This window comes from Triturus cristatus, chromosome 12 (assembly GCF_964204655.1).
Source record: "Triturus cristatus chromosome 12, aTriCri1.1, whole genome shotgun sequence".
Taxonomy (NCBI): domain Eukaryota; kingdom Metazoa; phylum Chordata; class Amphibia; order Caudata; family Salamandridae; genus Triturus; species Triturus cristatus.
The window spans coordinates 302,073,367-302,086,248 of NC_140595.1; the positions used below are offsets into that span (position 1 = coordinate 302,073,367).

The 12,882-nt window shown below is 40.8% G+C and overlaps 1 protein-coding gene across 1 annotated transcript in view; it reads left to right on the forward strand.

Moving 5' to 3' along the window:
* Nucleotides 1-12,133, forward strand: part of PLA2G15 (phospholipase A2 group XV) — a 155,804-nt gene extending 143,671 nt beyond the window's left edge. The window contains exon 6 of the mRNA XM_085639340.1: nucleotides 5,181-12,133. Coding sequence (XP_085495466.1) covers nucleotides 5,181-5,692 — 512 coding nt within the window. The 3' untranslated portion in view covers nucleotides 5,693-12,133. The remainder of the gene's footprint in view (nucleotides 1-5,180) is intronic.
* The last annotated feature ends 749 nt before the right edge of the window (nucleotides 12,134-12,882 follow it).

Sequence of the window (12,882 nt, forward strand, 5' to 3'; positions counted from 1 at the left end):
AAAAATGATTGTTACACCGGGCGCTACCAGCGCTAAAGCCGGCCCTGCACAGAGACCAGGTCCTTTGAGCACATTGGGCAAGTACAGACATGGTAGGCTTGTCGGAGATGGAGAAACAATAGAGGGGTACTCTGTGGATGCGGGACATTGCTTTCTCCGACTGGGTAGAGGCACAGCAAGGGCTGTCACACAGTACATACAGAAGAAATACAGGGCGTCAACACAAGACCCCTAATCTATTCACAGCCATGTAGAGCCAGACTTCCTAATTGTCTCTGTGGCAATGAAGAAAGCCATGGCTCCTGCATCCATCAGGCCTCTGGAGAGCGCTGCAGCCACACAGTGGTGAATTGCTAATTCAAACACACTGCAAAAAGCATTATGAGGGAGGAAAGGACATCGCCAACTCATGCCTTAAATGAGTCTCCGATGCTGCTGACACAGCAAGCAGTCAGCTGGCTACGGTGAAGGTCATAAGCAGATCTGCGTTGCTATGTATGTACGCTTTTAAATCTGGGGTACAATCCGGTAACCTCTCACAGGAAACCAGCACTTTGGCCCTAGGGGTAGACCAAGCACTGGGAAAGATTAAGAAGGTGAAGGAAACCATAAAAGTAATAGAAGCCCATTCAGATCTTTAGACTTTAATTCAAGAAACGAAGGAAAAACTCTAGAGGATCTGCCTCAGGACCCTCAAAGAGACTTGAACTTCAGTTCCCCATTAACAAAACTCCTGTAGGGGGAGAATAAAGGACTACTTCAAATACTGGGAAGCCATTTCCACAGACAAGTGGGTTGTAAATAGCATTTGTAAGGGATACTGTATAGACTTGGTACAAAAACACAAACAACACCTCAGCATTACAAGAAGGACCAATTTTGATGCACAAAGAGGTCTCAGAACTGCAGAGAAAGAACCCTATAGAGAAGGTGCTGTGAGAGGATGGAAACACAGGTATGTACTCTGTTTACTTTCTTGCATCTAAACAAGATACAGCCATGCAGCCTATCTTACACCTGCACTTTGTAACCCAGTACATAAAAATCTAAAAATTCCGAAGGACTACATTGCCAGTTGTAATACCTTTGCTAGACAAAAAGGACTACCTAGCGAAAGTAGATCTCGAAGATGTCTACTTCCACATACCCATTTACATAAACAAAAAGTACCTAAGATTTGTCATGGAGGGAGAAAATTACAAATCCAAAGTCCTACGGTTCGGAATAAGTCTGCGCCAAGGGTCTTACTAAGACTCGGGCAGTGATAGCCACACACCTCAGAAGGCAGGGTATAAATGTTTACCCCTACCTTGATGATTGGCTAGTCAAGGGGGACACTTTGGAGCTTTGCCGGGAGAACATGACCAGCGTAGAATCACTTCTACACCCACTATGATTTACAGTGAACTGGGAGAAATCCTCTCCCAGACCACAAACCATGAAACCTTTCCTAGGAGCAGAACTCCACACACAATTGGCAATGGCGTACTAAATGACTAGGAAGATTCACTTCATACTCGCTTAAATGTGCCTGCATCAGATTACTTGGTCTCTGACAGTGAGGAAGGTAATGACACTCTTACAGATGATGGCTTTCTGTATACACCTCCTTCCCAAAGCAAGACTTCACATAAGACCAGTACAGGAATGGTAACTCAATCAAGGGATCAGGCAGTTTGGAGGATCTAGTGATTGTAACGGACAAGGGAAGCAAAGACCAAGGAGGTGGAGTGTGGGGAATATGCTCAATCGGTGACCCTTGAAGACTCCTTTACTACAAGCCATCATCACCATAGACGCTTCAATGGTAGGTTGGGGAGTACCCATGTACTTTAAAGATAAGAAGGCTATGGCCAGACCAAAACTTTAGAAAACTGGTGTGTTTGACAGAGGTGAAGACTATCTTCCTAGCACTAAAGACATTCCAGAGCCATTTGAGGGTAAAGACTGTACAAACACTAGCAGACAACTCAACAGCAATGTTCTATATCAACAAACTGGGAACCGTATCATACCCACTGTCGAAATTAGCCCATAACATTTGTAAGTCGGCCGTAGCAGAGAACATATCATTGCTGGCTAGTCATGTTCCAGGGATGGAGACCGTTCAGGCAGATGGTAAGCAGACAAACCAGCTGCACACATGACTGAGGTAAAAAAGTCTATAGTAAACCAACTGTTCGATCTCTGGATAACAGCAGATGTCTTGGCAACTTCAGAAAACACAAAATGCCTGTGCTTCACATCAAGGCACTACCATCCCAAACCACTGCGAAATCCCTGTCAATAAGGTGGTGGAGGATCTTTGCATATTGTTTTCCACTGATACTGTTCATCCCATCGGCACTAGAGAAGTTCATAATCTCCAGCATGACAACAGTCCTCATAGCTGCTCCAAGGTGGCGTCGACTGCCATGGTTCTCAAATGTACTTAAGTTGCTGAAACAACATTATGTCAAAATTCCACTTCATCAGGGACACTAACCATGAAGCAAAGGAAGGGGAAGTCAGTTGACAGAATGGTTCCTGAAATAGCCTTATTTAAACACCTCCATACGCCAAAGGCTACATTATGTATTCTCAGGGAGGCTTGTAGTCCTGCCACCAGAAGGTGTTTATGCCTTTAAGTGGATGAGGTTATGTAACTTAGTGCCAGTCCAAGAAAATGCAACACATGCTCCACCAGGACACTAATAGTCCGATCCATGAAACATCCTACAAATGTGAGCTCTCATATACCTTGCTGCAGGTGCATTTATCAGCCATTGCGGCCTACTTGAAAACATGTTCTTACTTCCACTGATCAAAAGGTTTATGGATGGAGTGAAAAGGCCTTACCCAGAACAGGAGGTTCCTCATTCACAGTGGCTTTTAAACTTAGTGTTGGAAGGATTGATGAAAGCACCTTTTGAACCAATGCAGAAGACTGCACTCTGGCATCTTAAATTGAAAACGGTGTTCTTAGTAGCAATTCTATTAGTGAGATACTAGCACTAATGGTACATGTACCATACATATCCATACAGAAGAATAAGGTAATAACAAGGACAGATCTAAAGTTCCTATAAAAGGTTATTTCACATTTTCACATAAACCAGACTCACTATTTCAGCTTTCTTCCAGAAGCCTACATACACAGCATGAAGTACTCCAATTTTTGAGACCCCAGAGGTGCTAGGGGTAGCACCCTATGACTTCGAGTACTTCCTGATGTGGTATTATAAAATTCTGCATATCTTGATAATATCACAAAGAACTTGGCAACAGAAGCTGAAATATGAAAAGACATCTTTATTAAACTCAAATGAGTGAGACTACGTCGCACAGAAGCCTTAGCAACTGAATGAGGCAGTCTACAGAACAAAAAACAGTCTTCCCTTATATACAGATTCTTGTGCTTCAGGCACACATTCTTCAGTTTATGGTATGGTTATTCAAAAGTATATATTACAAACGAAAGAGCAGAGTCATGATGACCATCCCACATTCCAGTTAAGCCAGCCCGCAATTATTTACCCAGCAAGGCTCAGATCCCACATCAGATATCAACAGGCCCTAGTTGAACACGGGCATCTCCTGTTTAGAAAAACAGGCCATAAAGCAGGAACAGTCAGGTGTGAAAGAGATTAGCCGGAGGCTTGTGTGGGATGAAAAAGGTTTTATGGTGTGTCATGCCCTGATGCTAATCACAGGTGGCCGGAGGATGGGGAGCTCGTGAGACCGGACTGACCTGGGGCAGCGGAGACCAGCTGCCCAGGTCATGGAGAAGTCAAGCAGAAAGTACATGTATTCTAAAGGCCCGTACTTGCTTATAATGGGTTTGTCTATGTGAGGGCAACTATTAAGATGGCCACCGCTCCAAGATGGAACCCACGGAGTCAATGTATAATAACGTATACATAGTGCATTTGGCAATGGGACGTCATGCAAAGCGCTTGTAAATACCGCATTGACCAATCGCGGTTTGCTAATACATAAATAAACAGGGGTAGGGCCCTGTCTCCTACGCGGTCCCAAATATCAAAGTACGACAAGCAGAGTGGGCCGTGCTCATATTGGATGTCAGGAGGGCAGTTGTGTAATACATGCAAGTGTCCCACAGCATCAGGAAAACACAGCAATTCTTTGTGAGGCACTCAACTCAAACTCTGGGCACAGCAGTTTCCAAGAATACCATTTCTAGATGGATTGCACAGACTATCTAGCTGTGTTCCTCTTTAGCAAACTAATCCATGCTCAACAAACCAAGAGTGCACTCAACTCGGAAGAAGGGGGATACATTGGCCTTTTTGGCCAATGTCTCCATATAGAAAATATGCAGGTCAGCCACTTAGTCATCTCACCATACTTTCATAAAGCATTATTGCGTGGAATTACTTTCGTGGATTATGATTGAAGCATGTTCAAAAACAGGTTTGCGCAGTTGAATCATGATTTCTGGCTATAACTTTTCTTTGATCTTCATTTATTTCACCAAAATGCTCGCTGTAAAGGGACAGTTCCTTCAGGCTGTAAAATGTTTTAACTGAGAATTTGAGGATATTTGTGCTAAGGAATCTCTTACAGGCAGGAAACTTCAATGAGTTGCATCTCTACTCCCAAACATTTCTTAAAGATTATGAGATGGCTTGTTGTGTAGAGTTGTGCTGCACTGATTTGAATAATATCTGATCTAGCCCCCCCCCCCCCCCCCTTTAACCTTAGCTACTAGACAATTTGTCTTCTCTGCACTTATGGCTACTGTATGTACCAAGTCCAGGGTTTATGTATGTTATTTCACAAAAGTAGCCATATGCTGGGAATGTTAGTCTGAGGACCAGATCTCAACTGCCATAGCAGTGCTGCATGTATTTCCTATTTAATTGGGACCAGTTGTACCATAAGGCTAAAGCAGTCTTTATAGCACCTAATGCCACAGAATGTAATCCTTAGCATATCTGCCACAAAAGTTATGTATCTGTCCCTATGTACCTGCAAAACATGGCTGAAATGCAGGCCCAAGGTAAATGGACCCAACCAGGCCTGGTCAGAAGGCCCTTTATGGTTTGTGTACTCTTTTTCTATGATTTTTGAGTCTTGTTTTCATTCTATGACATCTATAACAGACAGTATATTAATTTTAACTTGAACATTTCCAAGATGTTTTATTGACTAAGGCAATTACTGCTTTCCCTTTACAGGTGACAACAACAGAATTCCAGTTATCAGCTCACTGAAGATCCGAGATCAGCAGAGGTCGGCCGTAACCACAAATTGGCTTCTTCCTTACAACCACACCTGGTCTCCAGACAAGATCTTCGTAAGCACTCCTGTTGCCAATTACACCATTCGGGATTTTCCAAAGTTCTACAAAGATCTCAACTTTGAGGATGGTTGGCTTATGAGAGAGAATACAGAGCACCTGGTATATCCGCTGACTCCGCCTTCAGTTCGTGTTCACTGCCTTTATGGCACTGGTGTAGAAACCCCTGACTCCTTCTACTATGATTCTTTCCCTGACAAGGAGCCTAAGATCTTCTACAGTGATGGCGATGGTACTGTAAATCTACCAAGTGCATTGCAATGCCAACGTTGGCAGAATCGTCAGAAGCAAGAAGTGACGTTGGTGAATCTGACCGGAGCAGAGCACATTGAGATGCTGTCAAATCCCGAAACCATTTCATATGTCAAACAGGTTCTGTTTGGTTTGTGACAGCCGAAAACTATGTCACACTTGAAGCCTTGTCTCAAATGAAGGAGGGGATCCTTTTCTTACTCTCCCCTATTTTTTCTGCTGTTCATATATGCATATGATGTTGTTTTTAGGCCATGTTCCACTTGCTGTTCAGGTGCTCCAATGGATCCAAGGTTGTTTTCCTGTATTTGTGGAACCTGTATTTGTGGACGAGTTGTGCTTTCACACTCTAACCTTCTGAGTGATTATCAAGACATATGTCTGTGTTCTTGATTACATCCACAGAGCGCATAAAATGTGGCTTGCAATATCATGTGTTTTGAAAGACTATACGTTTACATATGTGTTTTCTGTCATGAATTGAGATAGTGGATATGTTTTCTCAATTCTGTGAGTTAATGAATTCTACCTTGTTGTGTGATTAAACTGAAAAGAGTATTTAATGGTCTATGATTATAGGGCAGTCTCCACTTCCTCTCTGTGTGCAGGTGCTGGCAATTTAGTTTGTTATGTACTACTTAAAATACAATTATTTTTCCTGCATTTTTCACTGGAGCTATTAGTGATCCCAAAGAGATTTGGTCTGGCATAAGGCATGCAAACTATTATCTTTGGTTTCTGGTATCAACCATCTGTACATTAAACCTGTAGTGATATAAAAGGTGTAGTTTGAAAGGATACACATGGCCGTAAGAAGTCCATTCTACATATAATTGTCTTCGGTTTTTATAGGACTCCACATACATTTCTGTGACTGTGTTGCTGGTCAGAGTTAAGTCAAAATGTTTTTCTGTGTCCCAATATTCCATAACACAAGTTATCTAAGCTTTCCCCCTAAAATGGGTCTGTGTTGACAATGTTTATTAATTTGGTGAAAATCAGTAATCACTGAGCAATGCCTACACACATTAGAGCGACTTATCATCTAACCGTTTCCTGAAGGTAGTCTTCAGACCGATTATGGCAGTGTACTGGACATGTAATTAAGTGGCTATTTGATAGGTAGGTATTTCGGCTGCAGAGTCGGTTTGTTGTGTATTCTAATTTGTGAACTATTGTGGAATTCACCACCCGACAGAACTTCAACTGCTATCTGCTTTACTCCAGAATTATGATGTAAAGCGTAAGCCCTGTGTTTGTGAGCCTCCACCACAGTTGAGATAGCTACAGCTGTTGGATGCCTCGTACCAAAAAGTGTGATTTTTCCAAAAGGCTTATAATTCACTTTGCTCCTCACCGAATAAGAGTGTCAAGGAGAAGGACACTAAAACTTTGCAATCTCACCGCCTTTTCAGAAAATAAGTGTTGGTGGTCTGGAAGCATTCCTTCTCAATTACCACATAGATTCTACAGAAACGTTCATATTCATGAAACATGCTAATACGGATTGCTTGCCTAAGTGGAACTACAGCCCAGGCATACTTGTGTTTTTTAACTTGGAAATTATGGTTATTCGGCCGTCAGTCAAGTGAGCAACCACCATTTCAATCGAAGATACATTTGTATGCAAGGGAGATTAATATGCCTGAGCTACTTTTCTAGAACGCGTATGTCTTTATTGTTATTTGTAACCTTTTGAAGTACTGTAGAACTAGATACCTCTGCATCAGGTGGAAGTTTGCTTCTTTGTTATGTGAAGTCCTCCTCTTGTTCCTTGTGTGTGCAGTGCACAAACTGTAACAAAAAATTCCAATATACCCAAGTTGATGTATGAGAATGTGTGTCGTCTAGTACTTTATCTTTTATGCAGGATTTTGCTGTGTACATTTGTTCCTTTGCTAGTATGTATGTTCTTCCCTTACAGGTTGCCATATTTTATTGGCTAACCCTATCAGCCTGATTTAGACGTGTGAGCTTTATCGTTCTTCGGCATACTTTATCAGGTTTAGTTAGACACATGAGCATGCGTCATTCTGGGGGCACTTGTTTGTTGTGCTAAGCTAATTTAAGTTGCAATTTTTGTAGAGCATGGGATCATATCAGAGTCCTGTACTATTTCGATATCCCATTCATCCGTTAGTCACAGAAGTGGGTGTTATTTATTATTTTCTCTACGTTTTTTATGATAAAGTGTTGAGAAGTCCTTTGCTTATGCATGCAGAAACTGGTCCACAGTCGCCACCTTAGCTTGTGCTCGAACCAAGCAGTGCCTTCTACGATGATGTAATCATCTGTTCATATGAGGCCGCGAGACCGCTTCAGCTGTACTGAAACATGCATAGAGACAAGGGCGAAGAGTTAATTTGGGAGCTGGAAACCTAGGTCGGTGAATGGATGTGTGGCCCCTTACAGATAAAACAAACCTGTCGCAATACGATGAGTTTGGCAGCTGGGTATCCTTGGTGTGGACTAAAATAGTGTATTTATACAAGGAAGTGTCTCTTAGTTCAACGTTGGGTGTTGTTTAAAGTGCTCTACTCTTTATTTTGTAGCACTTATCTTTTCTTACACGTTTCCTTTGAATTCAGCTTTTTAAACAATATTTTACTGGGTGAAATCTTTTACATTCATATTCAAATTTTCAACATGTATTTCTTTTAAACACATTTTTCTTTCCACCTCTTAAACTTTAACTTCAGTATGTGCATCGCATCCACCTTTTCTTGTAGTCCACAGCAGATACTGTGCTTTCCTATTGTTTTCTTCTTTTGCCCTCAGAGTGACCGCCAGATGGGCACAGGTGTCTGCACTGTTTCTTTCCAAATCTCAAAGTAGACAACTACAAGCATTAGCTAGTTGAAGCCAAAGACTCTTAGGAAAATATTTCCTCCTTATCCGGCTATATAGGGTTAGTGCCCTCTTTCTTACAAAGAAATGGAGACTGATCAAAATGGAGGAAGTAATGCCCCTTTCCATGGTAAAATGGGAGGATGATCATCTGTATCCATATTGCATGCCACCAGTCATCTACTTCCAAACCTTATAGCGGAAATTTAAATTGCAATGGTGAACATAATCCTTATGTTGGCCATGAAAATCTTCTACTAAGGCATACTTCCACTCATACATTAACCCACTTAACCGGTCACAAATGATGTACAAGATAAAGAGCAGATCACACACTCACCCTCATCTTCCCCCTTTCCCCATAATGAGTGTGGTATCATAGCTACTGAGGTATTCGAATACTACAGCATTTGCATCTTCTTGCAATTTCCATAGCACTCACAAAGGAACATACTATTATGCTCCATTCTTAAAAGGTACTGTATATAGTTTCTGTTTTTAAAGGTCATCAGTGGTTGCAGTTCTCCGTTGGAAATGACTTCTGAACTAGGAATTTAAGATTTTAGTCCAAAAAGTTAAGAGTTTGTTTCTATCTAGCAATATCTCATGTAAACAACTTTATGAAATGATTGACTCAGTCAAGAGCACACTTTTACTTCATTCGCTTTTGAGAATGGATTGTACACAACCTTAGCGCTGGTTCTTAAATCTGAATCTGTGCACTCGTGTAAACCTATGGATTGATTTCCATTTAGTTACTTTATAAATTTCAACAGGAGTTTTCTAGAATAGAGTTGAATTGGCAACCTTACCTTTAAGGAATGATGCTTAGATTTTCCTTCAAGTATTGATTGGGCCATTTCGTAGCTAAATATATTGCTGAAGCCTTTCCTCCTTGACGTACCTAGTTTGGACACTCTGTTTTTATCTAACTTTGTAATCTTAAGTAACTGCTAATCCTTTTGAAAGATTTAGTTAGATTGAAATGGTTTTGAAATATCTTATGTAAGGTTTATTATGCGAAAGCAGGGGGGTTAGAAAAAAGCCTAACATGAAAAATGGAGTACTTTAGATTGGAATTTAATAGGGCAACCCCTTCTGACTAATAGAAATCATACCAAACAATTCTCAGTGGACACGTCTACCTGGAAACTGAGGAGATCACTGCGGTGAGAAACGAGCTTAGTAACATTCATGACATCAAGAGAGGATGCTAATGAGTAACTCTTTAACATCAACAAGTTTTTCAGATCAGGTATGTGACTGTTTCTTGTGCACATATAAAACCATTTCAGTTTATTTCCAGCTCTATCAAATCTTCTTTCCTTTTAACCAGACGTGCTGGATGCTCAATCTATACCGTATCTATTTGCCTTGCCTCATGCTCATGCCCCCTTTCCCTAGTTTCCCCGCCCAGACTTCTGTTGAATAGGTTTCTCGTTTCAGTTAGTAGAGAGAGTGGTAAAACACAAGCAGTGTTTAAATAAACACTTCTTTAGCTAATCATCACAGTAAAATCCTGACTTTGAAGGAACAAGTCTGTAATTCCACTACACTGCCTTAAAACGTTACCTTACTATGTGCCTTTTTCTTCAGAGTTGATACCATATCCAACTTTCAGGTTTTCCCTCCACAATTACTTGTGTAGCAAATCTCTTACCTCAGGAAACATTGAGTTTGTTTTCTAGATTGCATTCTCTCCGCTGGAATATGGGCTAGATTAGCCTGTTAACGTCCTTGACTAACTAGGATTGTCACACAAGACACACACATATAAATTGAGACTGATTTGTTTTTGGTAGGTGCCATTGCTTATTATGCCAATTTACGCCATTCGTATTTAGTTTAGTGGATTTACAGTGATGATGATCCGTTATTTGTGCCATACAGTGTCTCAAACTTTCTATACTCATAATGAACTTTGTTTTTAGTAACAATTGTCATTGAATTTGTTGCCATTTATTTACGTGAGGTGGGTGCTTTTCGGTGTGCACATACACCCTTGATAAAACTTGCAAGGGACTAAAAAATTGGGAGTAATTTAGGGTTAGGTGCTGACGGTGAGAAGGTTCCACTGTTTTTATCTTTGGTTTATTTACGTGAGGTTGTCTGTTTTCTCTCCCGCAAGTTAGCTAAAATATGGAAAGGCATGTGCACTTCTAAGAAGATCGACCCCATCGTACTTTGTGCAGATGTATTGAAGAAAAAAATCGAGAGACTTGTCACTGATGCAAATATGTGTAAACACACACAAGCAGTTAACTTTGAACATATTTTTGGCTGTGAAGAAGAAAGATGTCAACTATTATTGTACAGTTATGACTTGAAATATTTGTATTTTTACATTTTGTTTGCCAGTTTGAAGAAGGATGGAGAATGCATGTATTCCCTCGGTCAAGGCATACATCAGTATAGAAAGCATTAAAAGGAATCTGCCCTTTCAAAAGAACACCATTTCCGTGTATGTTGTATTACAAAAATTAATATTCAATGCATTGTTTTGATGTTTTGATATATATAATGTGCCAAAAGTAATATCAGATTTGCCCTCTGTATGCAACGTCCTACTACTTTGTTTTAAGTCTGAAAGTTTCCCATAATAGTTTGTAGCTGTTCCGTCGCAGTTTGAACAGAAATGTGAGACCAGAAGAATTAACAAGGCAGGCTTCCATATCGCATTGGTTTGATAACTTCCTGCATTCTGCTCTGTTTTTGCCAGGTGTAAGAGCACATTGGAGTTAAAGCACTTGTTTGCACTCCTTAACTATATAGGCCCAGCTTGGTCACCGTATCCTGCGAACCACCACTTGATTGGCTAAATACAGGTATAGAATTACACTTGGTCAGTTAAGTAAATTTGAAATTCTTGGGAGAGGCTTGCATGGGGGAAAAGTCAGACTGATCAAAGAGATGCAGAGGTCTGGCCCTGTGCCTCCCTTGGTCGTCTCTCTGCATTCTTAAACATTACCAAGTTGTATAACTTTTAACTATTACAATAATGATGTAAGGGTTCATGTTTTGTATCTGTATCCAGAAAATATTGGATCTTGCTTACTAACTCTGCTTCTCATTAACAAACATGTAAGAATTCTTGTGGGGTATACTGAATGTCAAGCGATTTACCAGATCCAAAATGTATATCAAAAGGAAAGGAACTCTCTCTTAAAATCATGGTGAAATAGCCATCTTGACCTGAGGTGGCAGAGAGCAAGGAATTGCTGTCCTTAAACACAAAACTGTTGCTTCCCATGTTGTCTTAAGCATTCTGACAGTCATTCTTTCCGATTGGCATTTTGGAAGTTTAAAAAACATGCAGCTAAAATCTCAAGATCAAATGAAATTGGGAATGTGATGCAAGCTACCTGCACCAAAAATGTGGTTTCCCTGAATGGAGAAAAATGGGGGAAAGCTGCTTTGCTACCCTATTTGTTCAAAGTATGAAGGGCATGGAGGTATTTGAATGTCACTACACTGACTCTTGCACTTCTTAAAACTGGCAAACTGATAATATTGCAAAAATAGTATAACAGAAAGAGTATTTGTTTTGGGGAGTATGAAATCATTGGTCTGCAACTTTTAACACTTTAACAGTATTTTTGTAGTGTAGTATGACTAAACTGAATAAATAATCTTTACATGTATGTGAAGTTTCAATAATTTGAGTGTAAATGCAAACTTTTACTTGTGTTTTGTCTTTCATAATTTAATGATGTAATAAAATTATCAAGTACAGTGAGTGCATCCTAGTCATTGTTTATTTTGTATTTTTACCATTCAATCCACTTAGGCCTTTAATGGATTCAAAAGGCAAATTTAAAAGTACTTTGGCAAAATAAGCATTGGCAAACCAGTTTGTCTTGCTTTGCCGTTGCCTGTTTGCTGCTGGAATTTGCTCTGTCAGTACTTGCAGAATTGTGTTGTATGCTTTGTTATGTTATGTTATGTTAACAATGGTTTGTATAGCGCACTGACACCGGTTGGTTTCCTGGCGCTGTAGAGACAGGGGACAGTCAGAGTTGGAAGCCTGCGGGATTAGTAGTATACTTGTTGGTAAAGCCAGGTCTTTAGGGATTTCCTGAATGATATGAGGTTGGGGCATAGCCGGATCTCAAGGGGGAGGGCATTCCACAGACTAGGTGCCAAAGTGCCAAATCTGCAGCCGCCCAAGCGTTTACGTTTAAAGGATGGAGTTTGTAAAAGGCATTGTTGGGCCGAGCGAAGGCTACGGGACGGGGCATACTTTATAATGAGTTTTGTGATGAAGGTAGGGCTTTTGCAGTGGAGCGCTTTGAAGATCATGCAACTGACTTTGAAGGTACAGCGTTGGGCGACTGGGAGCCAGTGAAGTGTTTTCAGAAGGGGGGTGGCAGAATGCCATCTGGGCTGGTTCAAAATCAGTCTTGCTGCCTGATTCTGCACCATCTGAAGTCGTTTCAGAAGGAACTGGGGGAGGCCCAAATATATCGAGTTAGCGTAGTCTG